Here is a 22,893-nt window from a genome sequence, read left to right as displayed (position 1 = left end):
TGCACTTCTCCAACAACAAAAAAACACTAGACTCCCGTAAATTGTATTATATGTGGGATGCACATTCGCAATAAGCAAAATATAGCCTAGGCCTACCATTGATACTATATTATAGAACTGAATCATTTAAATACGTTTGGAGGAGCGCAGCTTTGGTAACCAGATGAGATGTGCTCTTTGGAGATGGGGATGGATACTTGAACAAGTGAAATGAAGGTATGCAAATAGGCATATGTGTGTGTATGTTTTAGGGTGTACAGTATATTTTCAATTCAAGGCACTATGATGAATAGACCATTTAAACACCTTTTATCGATAGGCTACTTTGCAAGGCCAGAATAAAAAAGACACAGCACATTACTGTTGAACCAGACAGTATACAGCGCCTTCAGAAAGCATTCATACCCCATGACTTATTCCACATTTTGTTATGTTACGACCTGAATTCAAAAATGGATTTAATCTATTTGGCAAGCCTAATGACAAAGTGAAAACATGGTTTTAGAAATTATCGCAAATACAGAAGTACCTTTGGCAGTGATTACAGCTGTGAGTCTTTCTGGGTAAGTCTCTAAGAGCTTTCCACACCAGGATTGTGCAACATTTGCACATGATTATTTTCAAAATTCTTCAAGCTCTGTCAAATTGGTTGTTGATCATTGCTAGATAACCATTTTAAGGTATTGCCATAGATTTTCAAGTAGATTTAAGTCAAAACTGTAACTCGGCAACTCAGAAACATTCACTGTTTTAAAGTCACCATTGGCCTCATGGTGAAATCCCTGAGTGGTTTCCTTCCTCTCCGGCAAATGAGTTAGGAAGGACGCCTGTATCTTTGTAGTGAATGGGTGTATTGATACACCATCCAAAGTGTAATTAATAACTTCACCATTCTCAAAGGGATATTCAATGTAATCTTTTTTATTTTTACCCATCTACCAATAACTGCCCTTTATGAGGCATTGGAAAACCTCTCTGGTCTTTGTGGTTTAATCTGTGTTTGAAATTCACTGCTCGACTGAGGGACTTTACAGATAATTGTATGTTTGGGGTACAGAGATGAGGTAGTCATTCAAAAATAATGTTAAACACTATTATTGCACACAGAGTGAGTCCATGCAACTTATTATGTGACTTGTTAAGCATATTTTTACTCCTGAACTTATTTAGGCTTGCCATAACAAAGGGGTTGAATACTTATTGTTCCAGCTTTTCATTTTTTATTAATTTGTAAACATTTTGAAAAGCATAATTCCACTTTTACATTATATGGTATTGTGTGTAGGCCAGTAACAAAACAATCTCAATGTAATCCATTTTAAATTCAGGCTGTAACACAACAAAATGTGGGAAAAGTCAAGGGGTGTGAATACTTTCTGAAGGCACTGTAGGTATGGGTAAGGGTAGCCTATGGAGGGCTTGATATAAAATGGAAAACAATCTGTTTGGGGTCAGGAGCATGATATCATAAATCGCTTCTCTCATTCCATGGCACTGTCCGCACACTTAGACCTAAATGTATTTACGAATAACATTTGCGCGTCTATACAAATGCTAGACTTGTATCATTGCTTTTTGTGGGTCTTAAAACTTCCCATTAGCGCTGCATGAAATTGTCACTTTTGCGCTTGTTTTTAAAGACACCTCAAATACTGCCAACCCTCCGACCGCAGCGCAAGCGCACTGCTGCCGAGTCAGACATTATTTTGCAGTGCATAGAATGGAGTAATGAGTGCATTCAGATGCGTGGTCTGTGCCAAATTTTCTTCACAATACAATAAACATAGGCTCATTCTGTTCTGGTCAACCCAAAGTATTGCGTCATGTCATCTTGTAACTGTACATCAAGCATAGTGATCATAAACGTTGACATTGTATATTATATGAGTTTTATGATATGGAAATGTGATGTGCACATTTGGACTCAAGGGTGTTCGCCTTGCTTGTATAATCATCAACGTCTCATCTTTTAAAATACATTGAGCTCTCGTAATTTCCAGAATTTCCCTCACTCGGACAACAAAACATTTGCAAAAGTTGGCCAATTAGCGGGAGGGATGGAGGCAACTTCTTTTCCGCACGGTGTTCAAGTTTAGAACGGCTGTCATTCAAAACCCATACAGTCAAAACCCATACAGCGCCGTGAAGCACAGAGACAGTGCTCTGACGTCATGTTTAGCATGTTACTGTACAGCCACTGAGCTCTGACGTCATGTTTAGCGTGTTACTGTACAGCCACTGAGCTCTGACGTCGTGTATAGCGTGTTACTGTACAGCCACTGAGCTCTGACGTCATGTATAGCGTGTTACTGTACAGCCACTGAGCTCTGACGTCATGTATAGCGTGTTACTGTACAGCCACTGAGCTCTGACGTCATGTATAGCGTGTTACTGTAAAGCCACTGAGCTCTGACGTCATGTATAGCGTGTTACTGTACAGCCACTGAGCTCTGACGTCATGTATAGCGTGTTACTGTACAGCCACTGAGCTCTGACGTCATGTATAGCGTGTTACTGTAAAGCCACTGAGCTCTGACGTCATGTATAGCGTGTTACTGTACAGCCACTGAGCTCTGACGTCATGTATAGCGTGTTACTGTACAGCCACTGAGCTCTGACGTCATGTATAGCGTGTTACTGTACAGCCACTGAGCTCTGACGTCATGTATAGCGTGTTACTGTACAGCCACTGAGCTCTGACGTCATGTATAGCGTGTTACTGTACAGCCACTGAGCTCTGACGTCATGTATAACGTGTTACTGTACAGCCACTGAGCTCTGACGTCATGTATAGCGTGTTACTGTACAGCCACTGAGCTCCGACGTCATGTATAGCATGTTATTGTACAGCCACTGCGTTCCATTTTAGCCGCTTATCAGTCTCCAATGTTCAACTCGTATACGGGTAGAAGTGTAAAGGGCTACACTTAAGTTACGTAAGCTTTCAAGATCTTCAAAGTCTCAAGCTTGACACGTTGAGAGTGGATAATTGATTTCAGTCATACAGTCTTACGGAAAGTGAGTATAAGCAGAAGAGTTGGCGTTTTTCCCTCTTACTAAAGCCATCATTCACTGAATTAGGTAATAAGGGAAACTCGTGCAGACACACATGCAGTGGTGGGTTGGTGGTGGAGGAGGGAGGTGGTTTCAGTGTCGGGATATATATATATATTTTTTTTTTGCTGAGGATGCCAGCGAGGCTGAGCGAGCTCTGGTTCAGACTGACTGGGCTGCAGGCCCACAGACAGGCCTCTGACAGACTCATCATGGCTGCCCACGTGGTTGGGGAAACACTGATCCAGAATCTGGCTTTACAGGAGACGGTGATATTCTCCTTTAAGCCCAAGAAGCAGTCATTCAACATGCCATTTACTAGCTTTTCAAGTTGAATCATGTCAAAATACGTTCTTTACTCACCAATTAGCAACTATCGTCATTTACTGCCGTTATGGCCGGTATGGATTTCCCCCAAAAATTCTAAATAAAAAGTTACATGCAACTGAAAAAAATCCTCTTCTACACAGTAGACAATTTACATAAAAATGGGGGAATCAGATACCTTTTATTGTTATCACACAGGTGGAATAAAGAACAGTTCTTATTTCAAACAACAACGGTCAACTTTGTTGCTATGCAATGTAATTAATACCGCTAGTGTATGTACTAAAGAAAAACATGAAGGTTCCTTTAACTTCAAATGACATGTTTGCTTAAAATAACATATTCAGCAGCATATGTGCATGGTGGGGTCTAGGTGTTGTGTTCGATCCATTGTTGCTTGCAACAAAAACTCGGGATTGATACAGTCAATGATGAACAGGCGCGTGCATGCTGAAAGCCCATTTGGAGCTGGGGATATCCTTTGTTTTTCTCTTCAGAGTATGCTTGAATGAGAAGACGGACTCACTTTTGTTTGAATCGGGGGTGTCCCTCCCTCCACGCTGCATGTGACAAAAACACTGACCGGCCCCCTTCACAATTCCTATGGATCGAACTACAGAACCTCCGCTTCAAGACATCTGTTCCTTTCTAACAGAGCGCGCCCCCGTTTCCAGAGCTGTGACTGAACGACCGACTCTCGTGGTCCCCGGACTGGTGATTTCCACATTTGCCCGTGATATCAACCAAAGATGAAGATCGACGTTGACTCAAACTCACCCTGCTCTTCTTTTCGCAGTTTGTAGACTGGAGGGAATTGGAACGAGGATTTTGCCTCCTCTCCATCACTCCCGTCCGAGCAGAGAGAGTCACCACCGAGCGTCAAAAGCCCGGTGCCATTGAGTAGCCGATTTCTTTTTGTCTGCCCTGTATCTGGGGGTTTCGCATCCTCTGCGTCTGGCTTGGATGGGAAAAGGACAACGAAGGGCGAGTGAAAAGATCGGGGTTCTGATGTTTGAATATTTTGCTGCTTCTGGACATTTAATTGATCGTATTCAGTCATCGTTGAGAGACTACTGTGATTATGGAGTCGGTAGAAAAGGAGTGCGGAGCGTTGGGTGGATTATTCCAAGCTATCGTCAACGACATGAAGGTACCAGAGCTCGATTCACGTCGACAGGTTTTACAGACCTATTGCATTGATGATCAGACGCAATTTACTGCCTTTGTTTCCTCTCCTGTTCCCTATTCCCTACCCCCTCACTGGCTATGCAATAGGATAAATTGTGATAAATAATTTTCCTTTGTGTTATTTGCCTAGAGTGGGCAGGTTTGTAGAGGGGCAGCTATTCTGGTGACGACCAACAGTATGTCCTTGAATAGAATCAGGCTGTTGATTTTTTGACGAGTTCATATTTGTAGGCTATACTTTGTTATGCAAAATGTATGTTATACTATTGTTATCTTTAACTAAATAATAACTGAATAATGTCTGAATAAAAAGCCTGGGTTCCCATTGGCCCACCTCTAATCAGTCATTGTTACATCCACAGTTGTTATGGATGTCTTGATGGATGTATCCGACAAACATGACAAACAACCTTTATATCACCTCAGCAACTGGGATGTGGACATATAAAGCATGATGCATACATTGATCACATAACCCATAACATGTTTTTGGTGTGTGCCTGTGTGCCTACACATTTTCCTGTGTCTAACGTCGGGTCAATGATGGAGAGAGGGGTTGATTGATCAAATTTGGCGACCCCTTCTCATCCAGGAAGGCACCTCTTTGACAAAGACATCATGTGTCAAATCACTTGACCATTTTGGCCACTAGCCCCTGGTCCCTATTGGCCGTGGTCTGGCTCACGGACAGCATATGGCCGCTGGCCAGTGTCCACCACCAAAGATTGTGATGTCTCTCTTTATATTTAGATGATGGGGGTTTTGGGGAATGGGCAGCCAAGCTGGACAAGTGCACATAGGTTGAGGCCGTGGCCTGGTTTGGTCTGTTGTACAAAAGATGGAAAGTATGAACAGGCATGGTCATCAGCCGTGGAGGAAGACAAGTTGGTCGCTGCCAAGAATTGTCGGGCGACATTGTCTACGAGGATAGGCTAGGGAAAAACCAGGACGAAGGTAACATTTGTAGCTTTTTTCCTAATTACTCAGAGATCGATAGAGCTAGAGACTCCATATTTTATGACAAACAACGTATATATGTACTCTATCATTAGCAACTGTAATTTCATTTCTAGGATAAATGAGTTGCAATGAAATAGACAGAGAACAGAACTACTGCGCCGTTATTTCTGTACCTGTTGGTAGGGCGGGAGTAACAGAGCATTGGGACGGAAGTAACAGCTGGCGAGTGCACAATATCTGTCTTATCTCCATGTTTCTGGTTTGTAATGCTTATTGCTTTCAACAAATGTAGTATCGGCCATAATTTCATGTTTGTGTCGATTTGAATAATTTATGCTGTAGGTTTATAATTTATGAAAATGAACCATGCGTCAACATCACAATGTTGCGCAACCACAATATTTTGCCATACAATATTAATCAGACTAAAATGGATGACATAATAGCTGTATTAACCATATTTTTCTCATCTTACCTGAATGGGGATGTAGTAGGATTAGTTTTTCACAATTTTCACTGACTATTCATGCTTAGCCCTTCCAATCAGGTGCGCTCCAGCTGTTCTTGTCATACGTGCTCCTCGTGTCTTGATAGAATAAACGTCTGTATGCCCTTCACAAACGGCAAACTCATCATGCTCATCACATTTCTATGTAATTGACCACCAGAATCATGAAGATATACAAATCAAATCAACATGTGATTTGTCACATACACATGGTTAGCAGATGTTAATGGTCACATACACGTGGTTAGCAGATGTTATTGGTCACTTACACATGGTTAGCAGATGTTAATGGTCACATACACATGGTTAGCAGATGTTATTGGTCACATACACATGGTTAGCAGATGTTAATGGTCACATACACATGGTTAGCAGATGTTATTGGTCACATACACGTGGTTAGCAGATGTTATTGGTCACATACACATGGTTAGCAGATGTTATTGGTCACATACACATGGTTAGCAGATGTTATTGGTCACATACACATGGTTAGCAGATGTTATTGGTCACATACACATGGTTAGCAGATGTTATTGGTCACATATACATGGTTAGCAGATTTAAATGCAAGTGTAGCAAAATACTTGTGCTTCTATTTCCAACAGTGCAGTAATATCTAACAAGTATTCTAACAATTCCCCAACAACTACCTAATACACACAAATCTAAAGGGGTGGAATAAGAATATGAACGTGTAAATATACGGATGAGCGGCATAGGCAAGGCGCAATAGATGGTATAAGGTGCAGTATATACATATGAGATGAGTAATGTAAGATATGTAAACATTATTAAAGTGGCATTGTTTAAAGTAACTAGTGATCCATTTATTAAAGTGGCCAGTGTCTATGTAGGCAGCAGTCTCTCTGAGTTAGTGATGGCTGTTTAGCAGTCTGATGGCCTTGAGATAGAAGCTGTTTTTCAGTCTTTCGGACCCAGCTTTGATGCACTTGTACTGACCTCGCCTTCTGGATGATAGCGGGGTGAACAGGCAGTGGCTCGGGTGGTTGTTGTCCTTGATTATCTTTTTGGCCTTCCTGTGACATCAGGTGCTGTAGGTGTCTTGGAGGGCGGGTAGTTTGCCCCTGGTGATGCATTGTGCAGACTGCACCACCCTCTTGAGAGCCCTGCGGTTGAGGGCTGTGCAGTTGCCATACTAGGCGGGGATACAGCCCGACAAGATGCTCTCGGTTGTGCATCTGTAAAAGTCTGTGAGGGTTTTAGGTGACAAGCCAGATTTCTTCAGCCTCCTGAGGTTGAAGAGGCGCTGTTGCGCCTTCTTCACCACAGTCTGTGTGGGTGGACCATTTCAGTTTGTCCGTGATGTGTACGCAGAGGAACTTAAAACTTTCCACCTTCTCCACTACTGTCCCTTCGATGTGGATGGGGGGTGCTCCCTCTGCTGTTTCCTGAAGTCCACGATCATTTCCTTTGTTTTGTTGACGTTGAGTGAGAGGTTGTTTTCCTGACACCACACTCCGAGTGCCCTCACCTCCTCCCTGTGGGCTGTCTCGTTGTTGTTGGTGATCAAGCTCACTACTGCCCTAGTGTTGAGGGTCAGGGAAGTGGAGATGTTGTTTCCTACCCTCACCACCTTGGGGGTGGCCCGTCAGGAAGTCAAGGACCCAGTTGCACAGGGATTTTGGGTTGAGACCCAAAAGTATGTGGACACCTGCTTATCGAACACCTCATTCCAAAATCATGGGCATTAATATGGAGTTGGTCCCCCCTTTGCTGCTATAACAGTCTCCACTCTTCTGGGAAGGATTTCCACTAGATGTTGGAACATCGCTGCGGGAACTTGCTTCCAATTCACAACAAGAGCATTTGTGAGGTCGGGCACTGATGTTGGACGATTAGGCCTGGCTAGCAGTCGGCGTTCCAATTCATCCCAAAGGTGTTAGATGGGGTTGAGGTCAGAGCTCTGTTCAGGCCAGTCAAGTTCTTCCACACTGATCTCAACAAACCATTTCTGTATGCCCCCTCGCTTTGTGCACAGGGGCATTGTCATTCTGAAACAGGAAAGGGCATTCCCCGAACCGTTGCCACAAAGTTGGAAGCACAGAATTGTCTAGAATGTCATTGTATACTGTAGCGTTAAGATTTCCTTCACTGGAAATAAGGGGCGTAACCCAAAACATGAAAAACAGCCGTTGTTCCTCCTAGACGTTTCCACTTCACAATAACAGCACTTACAGCTTACTGGGACAGCTCCAGCAGGGCACACATTTGACGAACTGACTTGTTGGAAAGGTGGTAAGCTATGACGGTGCCACGTTGAAAGTCACTGAGCTCTTCAGTAAGGCCATTCTACTGCCAATGTTTGTCTATGGAGATTGCATGGCGGTGTGCTCGATTTTATACACCCGTCAGCAACGGCTGTAGCTGAAATAGCCGAATCCACAAATTTTAAGGGCTGTCCACATACATTTGTATATATAGTGTATATTTAACTATTAACCTGTCGATAAAACCTTATGTGAGCTGATCCATCAAGTCAATTAATTAAGGCGTAATTCTAATTATGTCATATCATTTTCAAACATTCAGTCACTTGTTGATATTTTGGTGACGATATAAATGCAATATGAACTAGAAGGGACAATGGCATGTGCTTAAATGTTTTATTTTATTTTATTCCATGTCATCAATTTACATTGTGTTACTTTCATCCCACCCATCTCTCCTGTAACTCCTCCCAGGCTAACACCCAAGACTAGCTAGCATGATACTTGAAACCTATGCTGTCATTTAGTCACTAGATGGGTTCAGAAAATGACATATGTTCGGAGCCTTAACAACTCAACACAACTCTACAACCCACAAATATTTCCAGGTCTGTTTTTTTACTTACATCGCTCAAAACCACTTTTTGTCGATTACTCGGCAAGGCATGGTCAGACTGGGCTGTTTTTTTTTCAGGGAGGGTCGTCCTCCACATTAGGAATGTGCTGACTTCACTACGTCATTCTAGCTTCTGTGTTATCTGAGAAAACGGGCGTGTTACTTTCACCCCGTGTTACATTCGTCCCGGCTCTGCCCTACTCGCCATAAATAGGACTAGGAGTTTCCTGACCACATAATCTGATCAACTCTGGGCCCTCGTTATAAACTATATAAATATAGAACGTGACCAGGAAGAACTCTGGGCCCTAGTTATAAACAATAGCTAACCTGCATATATAGAAAGTGTGAGGATATATAGAATGATTATGTCCTTCCTCTCCCTAGGCTTGGAGCTCTGCTTCTATAAAGTCTTTGTTCAAACTTCATGCCTTAATGCTCATATCATTTTTGGAATACTGAATGTCCAAACAGTAAGTTACAAGTGACCAAATCAGATTTGTGTGTGTTCGGACAGCCTGTCATTTGTCACAGTAACGACGGGTGTGTGCACGGTGGTGTAGGCTGATTGGTGGTTGGCGCTCGTGCTTCCTGAGCTCAGATGTTATGAAGCAAGCTGACGACAATGCCTGTCATGGATGTTTCCCAGTTGTTTCAAATGTCCTAAATCATAGTGTAAGAAAACGTTTAGCGTCTCAAAGGATAAAATGTCCTTTTTGGATAACCACAGCAGTCAACTAGCTAGCTGTTCAGCTTTCTAGCACATTCACCCATTTGTTTGTGAAAAATTAACAAGCTAGTTAGCTACCACATGTTCTTGTCCAAACTGTCAACAGAGTAGCTACAGTTGCAACAAGTTATGCCAAATAACAGTTTAAAAACCACCAAGGTCCCCCCCTTCATTATAATCTAAAAGGCAAAACTGATCCTATATCAGCACTCCTACCCTGATCCCTGGTATTGATCATCTACTCACAGTGCCTAACTGGCCATGGCCACTCGACACCATCTATTTATGGGGCGTCATTTGTCAAACACTGTAAGACGCTCAATGAGATCAGCGCTTAATATCGGCATTTCCTACATTTTTTTTTCTCGCCGTGTCTGCGGGAGCAAAATGAGGCTTGGAGAAAGGGACCTATTGATAAACAGCTAGAATCAATGGGTCAAGATTCATAAAACTTTACTCAGCAGTCAGCACAACTGGGTCGTATTCACTAGGGCCTTCAAATTCAAATCTGGACCTTGAAGCCAGTTCCACTGTATTCTTTCCTTCTTTCCTTCTAATCAGGGACTGATTTAAACCGTGGACACCAGGTGGGTGCAATTAATTATCAGGTAGAACCGAAAACCAGCAGTAATCTGGACCTCGTAGGTTAAGATTTGAATACCCCTGCGCTAGGGCATGCAATGGAAATATGGAAATTAGCCTTTCTTATTGGAAAAGTCCAAGTAATCCCTCCCGGTTTCAGTCAGTATTCTTCCATTTGGTACCTTATGTAAATTACCCAGGTGCCTAGTGCTTGGCCTCCTTCCTGGCAAGCCAAGGAGAGAATTAGCCCCATGTCTCTATGACTAACACAGCTATTTAGGATAGGTACACACTGTCAGTGTTGCAGCCTGTTGAGAGCTCTGCGTGTATCACTAACTCCTCTATATCTAACAGTGCAACATGACACAGACCAGCCAGCATCTGATGCAGTTATATAACAGCCATCCCTGCTCTCTTCAGATGAATTCATTAACCGAGGAAGGGTCTGCCTGGATTTTAGGAGCTCTGTATGTGTGTTTATGCATTCACGCATATGTGTGTTTGTCTTCCTTCGCTGCACTGCGTGGATCTCTTAACCCTGCATTCCCCCTGCTCCCTCAGCTGTCCTGGCTCAACCTCCTCTCAGCCTCTTCTCAGCCTCCTCTGTTGTCGCCGGGAGGTGCAGGGCTGAAAAGCTGATTAGCCACCTGTTGCAGCCCAGTGAAGACAGACAGGGAGAAGGGTGAAGCATGGGGAAAACATTTTAACAGTGAATGTGATAGCCTTTATAGTGAAACCAGATCACTTTGTGAGGAGTTAATTTTCTCATAGAAAGATCTGGAAAACATGGAATCTCTTCATTTTATTTTTGTTTAACCTTTATTCCTTGGGAGGATATGAGGAGAGAAATAGGATGAGAGTGAATGATCTGGGATGTTTTTTTTGACTATTTTCTCCTTTCTCTGCTGTCTTCTCACTTCTCTGCAAGAGAAGATTGTGAATATGTAGTCAGGCTGTGTCCCCCTCTCTCTGTGGGGAAAACAGAAAACTAGCTGTTATTGGCAGAGAGGTTTGGAACTCTCTTTCCTATTGGTCTATTAACTAATTTACTGCCTGCCAGGCAGGCCAAAACTCCATCCCACCAAACAACTCTTACACTAAAAGGGCATTATCACAATTTCACAGTATTATTCCAACCTCATAGTTTGGAAATGTATATAAAACACAGACAAATCACATTTTTGACTGCATTGGGCCTTTAAAGAGCCGACATGCAACCTGCTCTGTCCCCCCAATTTCCCCCTTCCCCCCTCCACATACACCCCAGCCCACCCTGCAGCACCCCACAGACGCTATTAGATAGTCACACAGTCTGGGAACGTTGTAGCAATGCAGTTAAATGCCCTTTTAAAATACATGTATCAGCAGAAGTGTGTTCTTTAGGCATGCTGTGTTGACTACAAGACTTACCCTTGGGGGAGAAGCTACTTTTCAGAGTTTTGCATCCATGTTGGGCACATGTTTCATTTTCACAGTCAACTGTGTTTTCAGCTTGGTTAGGACAGAGAGAATATGCAAGCTTGATAGGACGATAATGTATTATGTTGTTCTGAGTCATACAAATGAGTCATATCAAAATGCTGAGCACAGAAAGTGCTCCAAAGTGCTGGTCAACTGGAACAAAGTATGATGTGTGTGTGTGTGTGTGTGTGTGTGTGTGTGTGTGTGTGTGTGTGTGTGTGTGTGTGTGTGTGTGTGTGTGTGTGTGTGTGTGTGCGCGTGTGCGTGTGCGTGTGGTTCAAAAGGTTTTACCTAACATTTGCTTCCTTTTTCATCCAGAGTTCATATCCAGTGTGGGAAGACTTCAGTGCCAAGGCTACTAAACTGCACTCCCAACTCCGGTGAGACCTTCATTTCTTTAGTATTTATGTCTATGAGACTGACTATAATTGAATGTCCTATCCAATCCCTCTTCAGTAGACTGGTAACTCCAACTGTCCTGTGTTGACATTCTGGACTGTTGATGGTTTCTAGTCAATGTAGATGTTGAATGCTGACTGCTGTTTCCTCCTCCTGCCCACATGTAGGACCACAGTTCTGGCAACAGTGGCATTTCTAGATGCCTTTCAGAAGGTGGCAGACATGGCGACCAACTCAAGAGGTAAGGAGACTTTCTAATATCCTTGTTTCCTCATCCTTGACTCGACCAATCTGAAAACATTGTATAGGTGAAACTAATATCCTACAGTGATTTTGTTATTGCTTTCACTTATCTAGTATTTTTCACATCAGTGTGGCTCAAAGGAAGGAAAAAGAAGAGAGGGAAGCCTCTTAAACAGATTGAATGGGATCTTACACACTTACAAATTCAAAACATATCGTACGAAGTGGAATTCGTAACATATCAAACCCCAATTGCAGGAAATTTGTCAGGAAGTAACCTATTTCGGAATGTCCGACGTTCTACACAATCGTGCACAATTTTCCAATAATGTCTGTCTGCGGACTGCGATTACTAGAAGAAAAGCTGCAAGCATTGGGCCGGTAACCAAAAGGTCACTGGTTCAAACTACTGGGAAGTACACAGTGTCTGCTATCAGCAGTATACAGGCTCTAGGGTCCTGTTGAAATACTCTGAAAATGCAGCCTTCCTTGGTAGAGATAGTCAATGAGATGACTTGATTGAAGGAAGGATGCGTTTGAGGAGTATTTGAACAGGACTCATGTCCAGATTCAGTACTGTATCATAATTTAAGATCTGAAAGGAGGGGTGAATCTGCATGGAAACAACCCACTAAAGTGTAAAGCTGAGCTTTATTGTATGAAGGGCTGGTGATGAGGTCGTGTTTTGATCTTGCTTTGTCACTGTATGGAGCGGCAGACAGATGCGATGTAGGACAATGATTAAAACAGATTTCCACCCAGTTGATCATCGAGAGCCGTATTTAGGTCAAAAACCTACACACATCGTCATATGCACGCACACACAGACACACACACACAACAGCTGGTGCTCAGCCACCTGACCTTAGACCTCATGCTGACACACACGAAGCAGTCTGTAGAATCTAGTAGTGCGCTATGTATACTTTACATGTGTTCGGTCCTATAGAGAATAATCTATACCTCCACATAACCACCTCTGAGTCTGTATAGTCTGCAACAGCCCCATCCGCTGTTCTATAGTCGCCCATTCATTACAAATGAACTGAGGAATAGGGTAACACGCTATTTCAGTAACATGTCAACAGCATCGTCTAGTGATCATTTACTCAGCATCTACAGACATCCAAATGAAGGGATACACTGCCAAACGGGACGGCATCAATGATGAGGCTGCATCACACAACCTAAAGTGAGGTCAGATGCTGTAACAGTGGGCCGCCAGGTGTGATGAGGCTGTCCGATGGCCTAGACATAAGAAGGTCCAATATGTCAGTCATCCTCACAGCATGGGAGCTCTCAGAGGGGCTGGATCCTGGAAACATCTGGCAACCTGAACCTATTCTCACTAGTAATGTTATGACCGTGCCAGGGCAACTCTTCAAAGGAGTTTGTGGATGGAGTGCGAGCAAGGAGGGAAGGGGGGGGGAGAGAAAGAGAGCGAGAGAGACAGAGAAAGAGGCAGGAGAAGGGAAGAAGACCAGAATTATTTGAAATGCTTAGAGAGGACATGATGTAAGTCTCTGTCACTCATGCGCCCGCTCACACTCCCACCCCATCACTCTCCCAGTGACATTAGCTTTAGGATTAAAGACAGACATCATTGCATCCAGGGCTGCAGCATCAGAAGGAGGCATATAAACACAGTATGGAGAGAGATGTTCCAAAACTAATGATTCAAGAAGAATTGCCTCCATTGCACCAGGCAAGTGCCTTCAAGCCCAGATCAAATGTTTGAATTGATTTCAAGTGGTATTTGAACCCAGGTCTGGTGAAGACACACAGCATCCCAGGTTATAAACCGTAAACAGTAATAACTGATCCCTGTGTCTATGTAAAGAAGATGGAGATTCTGAATGTTCTGCTCTGAATCATTAGCGATTTGTCAGTGACACCAATTCCATTCCGTTTGTCCTCTGGGAGCACTTTGGTGCTCAGTGCCAGTCAGTAGAGTCTACAACCGCAGCCATTCTTTTTGCTGGAGGAATGTTAATATTTATGGTAACCGGCTGGTGCTGGAGAACGATGACCCCTGAACTCTCACTGCAGGCTGGGTAGTGGGAAGGGGTTTGGGCCATTTCACCTCCCTGATTTGTGGTACAGCAGGGTTCGCTGGGATCTCTACAAGTGTTTAAATAGCTGGTTCAAGTGAGGGAGATAAGCTAGAGTAGCGATAGTGTTATAACACAGTGTTGTAGAGAGAGACAGAGAGAGACAGAAAGAGTGTGTGTATGTCTGTTAGTCTGTGTGTGTGTGCGTTAATGAGGCTGTGTGTGTGTGTCTGTGTGCGTTTATTAGTCTGTGTGTGTGTCTGTGTGTGTTTATTAGTCTGTGTGTGTGTCTGTGTGTGTTTATTAGTCTGTGTGTGTGTGTCTGTGTGCGTTTATTAGTCTGTGTGTGTGTCTGTGTGTGTTTATTAGTCTGTGTGTGTGTGTGTCTGTGTGCGTTTATTAGTCTGTGTGTGTGTCTGTGTGTGTTTATTAGTCTGTGTGTGTGTGTCTGTGTGTGTCTGTGTGCGTTTATTAGTCTGTGTGTGTGTCTGTGTGTGTTTATTAGTCTGTGTGTGTGTCTGTGTGTGTTTATTAGTCTGTGTGTGTGTCTGTGTGTGTTTATTAGTCTGTGTGTGTGTGTCTGTGTGCGTTTATTAGTCTGTGTGTGTGTCTGTGTGTGTTTATTAGTCTGTGTGTGTGTCTGTGTGTGTTTATTAGTCTGTGTGTGTGTGTGTCTGTGTGCGTTTATTAGTCTGTGTGTGTCTGTGTGTGTTTATTAGTCTGTGTGTGTGTGTCTGTGTGCGTTTATTAGTCTGTGTGTGTGTCTGTGTGTGTTTATTAGTCTGTGTGTGTGTCTGTGTGCGTTTATTAGTCTGTGTGTGTGTCTGTGTGTGTTTATTAGTCTGTGTGTGTGTGTCTGTGTGTGTGTCTGTGTGTGTGTGTGTGTTTATTAGTCTGTGTGTGTGTCTGTGTGTGTTTATTAGTCTGTGTGTGTGTCTGTGTGCGTTTATTAGTCTGTGTGTGTTTATTAGTCTGTGTGTGTGTCTGTGTGCGTTTATTAGTCTGTGTGTGTTTATTAGTCTGTGTGTGTGTCTGTGTGTGTTTATTAGTCTGTGTGTGTTTATTAGTCTGTGTGTGTGTCTGTGTAGGGGTTATTGCGCTACAGGGGTCTGCTCTGTGCCCTGATTCTCTCTCTGCTGGCACAGCTGGAGATTTCATCACGTTCTTCCCCTTTAATCTAGCCCCCGACACATTTACCCATCACCCTGTTAACTCACCCCCATCTCACACACTTACCCATCACCCTGTTAACTCACCACCCATCTCATACACTTACCCATCACCCTGTTAACTCACCACCCATCTCACACACTTACCCATCACCCTGTTAACTCACCCCCCATCTCACACACTTACCCATCACCCTGTTAACTCACCACCCATCTCACACACTTACCCATCACCCTGTTAACTCACCACCCATCTCATACAGTTACCCATCACCCTGTTAACTCACCCCCATCTCACACACTTACCCATCACCCTGTTAACTCACCCCCCATCTCACACACTTACCCATCACCCTGTTAACTCACCACCCATCTCACACACTTACCCATCACCCTGTTAACTCACCACCCATCTCACACACTTACCCATCACCCTGTTAACTCACCACCCATCTCACACACTTACCCATCACCCTGTTAACTCACCACCCATCTCACACACTTACCCATCACCCTGTTAACTCACCACCCATCTCATACACTTACCCATCACCCTGTTAACTCACCACCCATCTCACACACTTACCCATCACCCTGTTAACTCACCACCCATCTCACACACTTACCCATCACCCCATTAATTCATCACCCATCTCACACACTCACCCCATTAACTCATCACCCATCTCACACACTCACCCCATTACCCCATTAACTCATCACCCATCTCACACACTCACCCCATTAACTCACCACCCATCTCACACACTCACCCCATCACCCCACTAACTCACCACCCATCTCACACACTGACCCGATCACCCCATTAACTCATCCTGTCTTCTACCTCTCCTTCTGCACTCAACCAAACATCCACCTGTCCTGTCACTGTTCTCCCACTCACAAGCTGAGAGAGGGAATGAGAGGAGAGCAAAGCATGAGGAGAGGAAGTACTGCTGTGGAAATGGACACTGGGTATTAATGGGGAATGGTCGAACTCAGCCTAGCATCTGTCTTCAATAAGTTCGTCCTTAACTGCACAGTATATTTGCTGATTGAGTTAAAGAGTTGTTTTCTCTTAAAGAGGCAAATGTAACATCTTGTAAATGTAAGATGTTTCCTCACTCTTTTTGCTGTTTGACTCGGTTTATGCTTGAAGTTCTACTGTGTGTGTGTCTTCAGTGGAGGTCTTTGCCTCTGGATGGCTGGTTGGGACTTCTGACAAGGATGTGGAAGTGTGTGTTGGTTAATATTATTTGGATAAGAGGGTAAGTTCTCCATATTTGGAGAAGAGAGGGTAAGTTCTCCATATTTGGAGAAGAGAGGGTAAGTTCTCCATATTTGGATAAGAGAGGGTAAGTTCTCCATATTTGGATAAGAAAGGGTAAGTTCTCCATATTTTGATAAGAGAGGGTAAGTTCTCCATATTTGGATAAGAGAAGGTAAGTTCTCCATATTTGCATAAGAGGGTAAGTTCCTCATATTTGGATAAGAGAAGGTAAGTTCTCCATATTTGGATAAGAGAGGGTAAGTTCTCCATATTTGGATAAGAGAGGGTAAGTTCTCCACATTTGGATAAGAGAGGGTAAGTTCTCCATATTTGGATAAGAGAGGGTAAGTTCTCCATATTTGGATAAGAGAAGGTATAAGAGAGGGTAAGTTCTCCATATTTGGATAAGAGAGGGTAAGTTCTCCACATTTGGATAAGAGAGGGTAAGTTCTCCATATTTGGATAAGAGAGGGTAAGTTCTCCATATTTGGATAAGAGAGGGTAAGTGAGAGAGGAGGGGTACGTAAGTGGCAGTGGATGAGGTTGGATGGAATGGGGGATGTGTTGGGATTTTCACAGCTCTCTATAGCCAGGAGACAGACAGAGAGAGAGAGGCATAGAGTTAATCCTCTTATAGCTTCACTCCAACACACATAACAGACTGGGTTTCCTCTCCTCAGATCACCAGGGTCATAGCTTTAACACTAACACACTCAGATGTCTTGCAGATCACTCTGTGATGGGAGGTGTGTGTACGTGAAGACACTGTAGGTGTTCTGTATGCTAGATCTTACTCACATAGTTTCAAGTTTTATTAGTCGTATGTACAGGATACACATGGTATACACCGTCCAATGAAATCCTTCTCAACAATGCAATACATAGACACTCACACTCACAGACACTTTCCAAGATGTTTAATCCTTCAGCTCTCTCTCTCTCTCTCTCTCTCTCTGTCTCTCTGTCTCCCTCTCTCTCTCTCCTCTCTCTCTCTCTCTCTGTCTCTCTGTCTCACTCTCCCTCTCTCTGTCTCTCTCTCTCCCTCTCTCTCTCCCTCTCTCTCTCTGTCTCTGTCTCTCTGTCTCTCACTCTCCCTCTCTCTCTCTCTCTCTCTCTCTCTCTCTCTCTCTCTGTCTCTCTGTCTCTCTGTCTCCCTCAGTCTCTCTCTCTCTCCCTCCCTCTCTCTCTTTCTCTCTCTCACACACACACTGGGGGGGAATGGTCTAGATGGGGGTGTTGTACTAGATCAGTGAGGCAGTAATCCTGCCTGTCCGCTGTGCTTCTCTGGGTTGGCAGATGGCACGGATATCGCTGTCCGCCATCTGGACAGCCTGGCAGATACAGAGAGATACAGCCCTGCCCCACGCCACACAGTACAGCCCTGCCCCACGCCACACAGTACAGTCCTGCCCCACGCCACACAGTACAGCCCTGCCCCACGCCACACAGTACAGCCCTGCCCCACGCCACACAGTACAGCCCTGCCCCACCCCACGCCACACAGTACAGCCCTGCCCCACGCCACACAGTACAGCCCTGCCCCACGCCACACAGTACAGACCTGGAGATGACTGTCAGCTCCACCATCATAGCAGCTATTTATATGAACATGTCACAAAACCAGAGTGGGCTAATGTAATATGGTAATACAGGCCTAGTTTTATTTGGAGAGATGTAGGAGTATGTACTAGCCTGGTCCCAGATCTGTTTGTGCTGTCTTGTCTCCTATGGTCATTGTTGACCAGAGAGCACAAACAGATCTGGGACCAGGCCATGGGTGTGCTGTATATGGGCTGAATTGTGTATAGGCTAGATGCTATATGATGTACGTGTGGATTAGAATATGTATGGGCCAGGATTTTTTAGATGTGGACATGATTGTGTGTCGAGTATTCGTTATTGAATACATAGTTGTTGCATGATGCTCTTTTCACCAGGACATGCTATTCCTACCGGTTGTTTTGTGTTTTATTACATTGTAATTCTGGAGTGAGTCTTGAATGACCACCATCGTTACAGCAGTCTGCTTGCCTGTCATGGCTGTGGTGGCTCTGAGTTCCCATGTGCTTTTCAGGAGCATTAACCTCAGGGCCTGCGGTCACTCCCTAAACCCCCAAATGAACGTTTCCAATAATGATTATTACTACGGAGAATGGGATGTACTTAGTGTTTTATTAGGATTCCTATAAGCTACTGCTAAAGCAGCAGCTACTCTTCCTGGTGTCCACACAGAACATAAAGCATGACATAATACATAACATTAGGTACATCACCAGGACACAACTACTTAAACACTTTCATACATTTATGCCTTCATAATCATGTGATTCCTAATCGCTACTGAATGCAAATGAGACACACGAAAAACAAAAGTGCAATAACAAGGAAGTACGTTGCAAATAGGCTGACACTTTTTGCTAAATTCCTCTGACGTGAATAAAGCTGCCTTGTTTCTTTACTGCCCGTAATGGTTTTCCTGGGGCAAAGTTTCGACTTTTTACAGTTACCACCTGCGATCGGTTTCCTGGGGTAACATGTCATCTCTTAAACTTGTAGGCTTTTTGTTGCAGTTACCACCCGCTATTGGGTTTCATATGGGAAAATGCAACATTAATGAACATGCAAAAATAACCAGGACAGTGTTTCAGATGGAGTTCAACTTAAGTCCTTCACTTCATTCATAGAATGAACTGAACTTTCATCATACAGGGCTTCCCATAGCCCTTTCCTGCAGTCAAATGACCTAATTCCCTCATGGGAGCAATGTTGTTATTATTTTTCAGAATTAACAAAGCCAAAAGGGTTCTACCTGCAACCAAAAAAGGTTCTTCAAAGGGTTGTCTCCTATGGGGACAGCCGAAGTACCCCGTAGCCCTTTCCTGCTGTCAATGACCAAAAGCGCCCTCTTTAGCCTCGAGGGTGGAATATTTAATAATTCATTAATAAAGATTATTTCCAAAAACCCGCCGAAAGTCCGGTGTTTCTATGTCAAACGGTTTTGTTATATTTCAGTCTTCTGTGATGTATATAAAGTGTAATATTGGGATGCAAACTCAAACTGAGTACATTTCACCTCTATACCTGACATGATACAGGTGGCTTCTTTTTTTAAGCCCATAACCATGTGTGTGAGGTGGATTTGTTTAAGACTACCCAGAAACACTCTGTGTGACCAGGATATTGCCCACTGCAGTAAAAGGTTAACGTCCTTCACCCCATTCAGCTCATAAAATAAAATGAACTAAAGTATCAGACATACGGGCTTCACTTTGCTTCCTTCACCCCTGCTCGTAAAAATGAGCAAAATTCCTTGAATCTTGAGGAATGGAGAGAAGGAGAGAATAATACGAGAGAAAGAGAGAAAAACAAGTCTCTCTTGGCTCTGTGTAAGGAACACTCTGCAGGCAAATACCAAGCTAAGAAGACAAACATTAGAGTTGAGGAGAACACTGTGTTCAGCTATATCCTGTAAGGACGCGGGTGGAGGGGAGCAAGGGATACGAGGAGGGGAAAACAGAAGGAGAGAGGAAGAGGGACTGAGATGAAGGAATGCAAACTAAGGCGTTGAGGGAAGGGAGTGAGTGACAGAATAAAGATACGGTTGGGATCATGCAACGAGGGAGGTTGAGAAAAAGTGGAGTTTTCCATGGAGCGAAGACAGTGTTTCCCATGGTTTAGCAGGATCCATTGGAGATCCCATTGGAGACCCCTTAAAAGGGAAAGGGAGAAATACTGTATCTTCATGGGTAAATTCTACAGTGTTACTCAATATCATCAGGGTGAAATGGCAGCCAGGTCACCCGTGATACAAGTCAGTATTCGACGTCCAGCCATGTCTGAGGACGTCGGGAGATGTGGAAACTAGCCACTAGGGGCAACATTGAGCGCTGTTACCTTCAACTAGGTTTCGGTTTTGCTAGGGCGTTGTGGACGGGGATGGAGATAGAAAGTTAACCTTAAAGCTTACTTTAACCATTCAGAGTTCATGCCTAACCATAAGATTTTGGAGTTAATGCCTAAACTTAAACCTAACCTTCAAAATTCTGAGTTAATCCCTAAACTTAAACCTAACCTTCAAAATTCTGAGTTAATCCCTAAATTTAAACCTAACCTTCAAAATTCTGAGTTAATCCCTAAATTTAAACCTAACCTTCAAAATTCTGAGTTAATCCCTAAACTTAAACCTAACCTTCAAAATTCAGAGTTAATTCCTAAACTTAACCTTAAACACTTTGAATTGTACATTTGTAACAACTTCTAAATTTGACGTTTGGGAAACATGTATGAACATCTAATTCTGAAGTGAGACTGTGAGAGCTGGTTGATAATGGACCTTGAAAACAAGAAGGGCACATGGATGGAGCAGAGAGAGTCAAACTGGTAGGCTACTTGTTATTCTAGACTAAAGTGAGGAACCTTCAAGAGTCAACTAGAATGATACATAAGACATACATCCGTTTCTCACAAACGTGGAAAACAATGAGAACCTCCAGTGCTATACACACTGTGGTGCATCACATCTGATTGTTGTTTATCCAATATGCCTGTGAGGTGACTGTCCAGCATAATTCCCTCAGACTCTTTCTCTCTTTCATCTCCTTTTCACTTTCTGATCCTCTCTCTCTGTGTCTCTCTCTTCCTTTCTCTTTCCTTCTCTCTCTCTTTCTCTCTTTGTCTTCCTCGCTGTCTGTCTCGTAAAACGTGTTGTTTTTCTCCTGCGTAGTTCCTTAATGAAAAGCATATTTGGAGTGGAGAGGGACAGACAGACAGACAGACAGACTGGAGTATTTGTAGCAACACTTGTGTCCCAATGCAAGAAGCTCCTTCAGCAGTAAATATCTCTACCTCCTCCCTTTTCTCCTCCTCCTCCTCCTGTCCATCATCCCAGTACACTTCAGAGTGTGTTGTTGACAGCACAGTCCACATCACACTATGTCATGTGGTGGTTGTGAAACCTGACTGTATGTTCTGTTAAATATGCACTATGCAGAAATCACTCCGCCGTTTCCTGGTTACAAAAAATTCTAATAGTTAGCCTAATTTCAGTTTATGTGACAAAACAGGCAAGTGTAGTGTAGAGAATCTGTGACGATCGTCGTAATGAGGAGACCAAGGTGCAGCGTTGTAAGTGCTCATGATATACTTTATTTAACTCAGAACACTAAAAACAAAACAATAAACAACGGAAAAGGAACGTCACGTTCTGCAGGCTTACTGAGCTGTACAAAAACAAGATCCCACAACTGAAGGAGGGGAAAGGGCTGCCTAAATATGATTCCCAATCAGAGACAACGATAGAAAGCTGCCTCTGATTAGGAACCATACTCGGCAAACAACAAAGAAATATAAACCATAGAATGGAACATAGAACTACAAAATCTAGAATGCCCACCCAAATCACACCCTGACCTAACCAAAATAGAGAAATAAAAGGACTCTCTATGGTCAGCGCATGACAGAATTACTGTACCATCTAAACCGCTGTGAAATATATTTTCCATAACCAAAAATATTGTATTTTCAGCTGTTTGAAGCTGGTGTACAAAATCGAAAGTAAAAGATGCAAAATCGAAACTTAAGAACGGGAATCATGGAAATAGTACACATAGATCTACCGCTTCTTAGACTTGTTTTCAATGAGAATGACAGATCTATAACACACATTTCTATGTGAATTTGGTCAGGTCACCCAAAAGTTACATATTGCAGCTTTAATAACAACGTGATTTCTCCATATGTATTCTCACTGAACCTGGGTCATAAGGAGGCCTGAGTCTAACACAGACAGACAGACAGACAGACAGACAGATGCGCGCACACACACAAAAACCTGTCTTCCACGGTCAACCAGTTCCGTTGTCCACTTATCCCCTCACTCATCAGCCCCACCTAAGTCTTATAGCTTTTTTCATCCTCTCTTCTTCTCCATCCCCCTCTTCGTTCATCTATCATTGGCCTCCACCGCCTCTACCGGCTTGCTCTCTGAACCTCTTAAAAGGGGTGAGAGAGGGTAAAGGGAAGAGCTTGTGTTAAGATCAGGCTGATCAGCGTCAGCGTCACTGCATGGCTAAGGTGCCAACGTGAGGTGTATGATGTAATCCTTT

At 43.4% G+C, this 22,893-nt stretch overlaps 1 protein-coding gene across 4 annotated transcripts in view; it reads left to right on the top strand.

Moving 5' to 3' along the window:
• Positions 1 to 3,985: 3,985 nt before the first annotated feature.
• Positions 3,986 to 22,893, top strand: part of mtss1la (MTSS I-BAR domain containing 2a) — a 40,247-nt gene continuing 21,339 nt past the window's right edge. For all 4 annotated transcript variants that reach the window (XM_082962588.1, XM_082962586.1, XM_082962587.1 and 1 more), the window contains exons 1-3: positions 3,986 to 4,531; positions 11,976 to 12,037; positions 12,224 to 12,297. In XM_082962588.1, the coding sequence (XP_082818714.1) occupies positions 4,463 to 4,531; positions 11,976 to 12,037; positions 12,224 to 12,297 (205 nt within the window). In that variant the 5' untranslated portion in view covers positions 3,986 to 4,462. The remainder of the gene's footprint in view (positions 4,532 to 11,975; positions 12,038 to 12,223; positions 12,298 to 22,893) is intronic.

The sequence above is a fragment of the Salmo salar genome, chromosome 16, assembly GCF_965601325.2.
Source record: "Salmo salar chromosome 16, fSalSal1, whole genome shotgun sequence".
Taxonomy (NCBI): Eukaryota; Metazoa; Chordata; class Actinopteri; order Salmoniformes; family Salmonidae; genus Salmo; species Salmo salar.
Note: the sequence above shows the minus strand (reverse complement) of the source record. Positions and strands in the feature narration are given on the sequence as shown.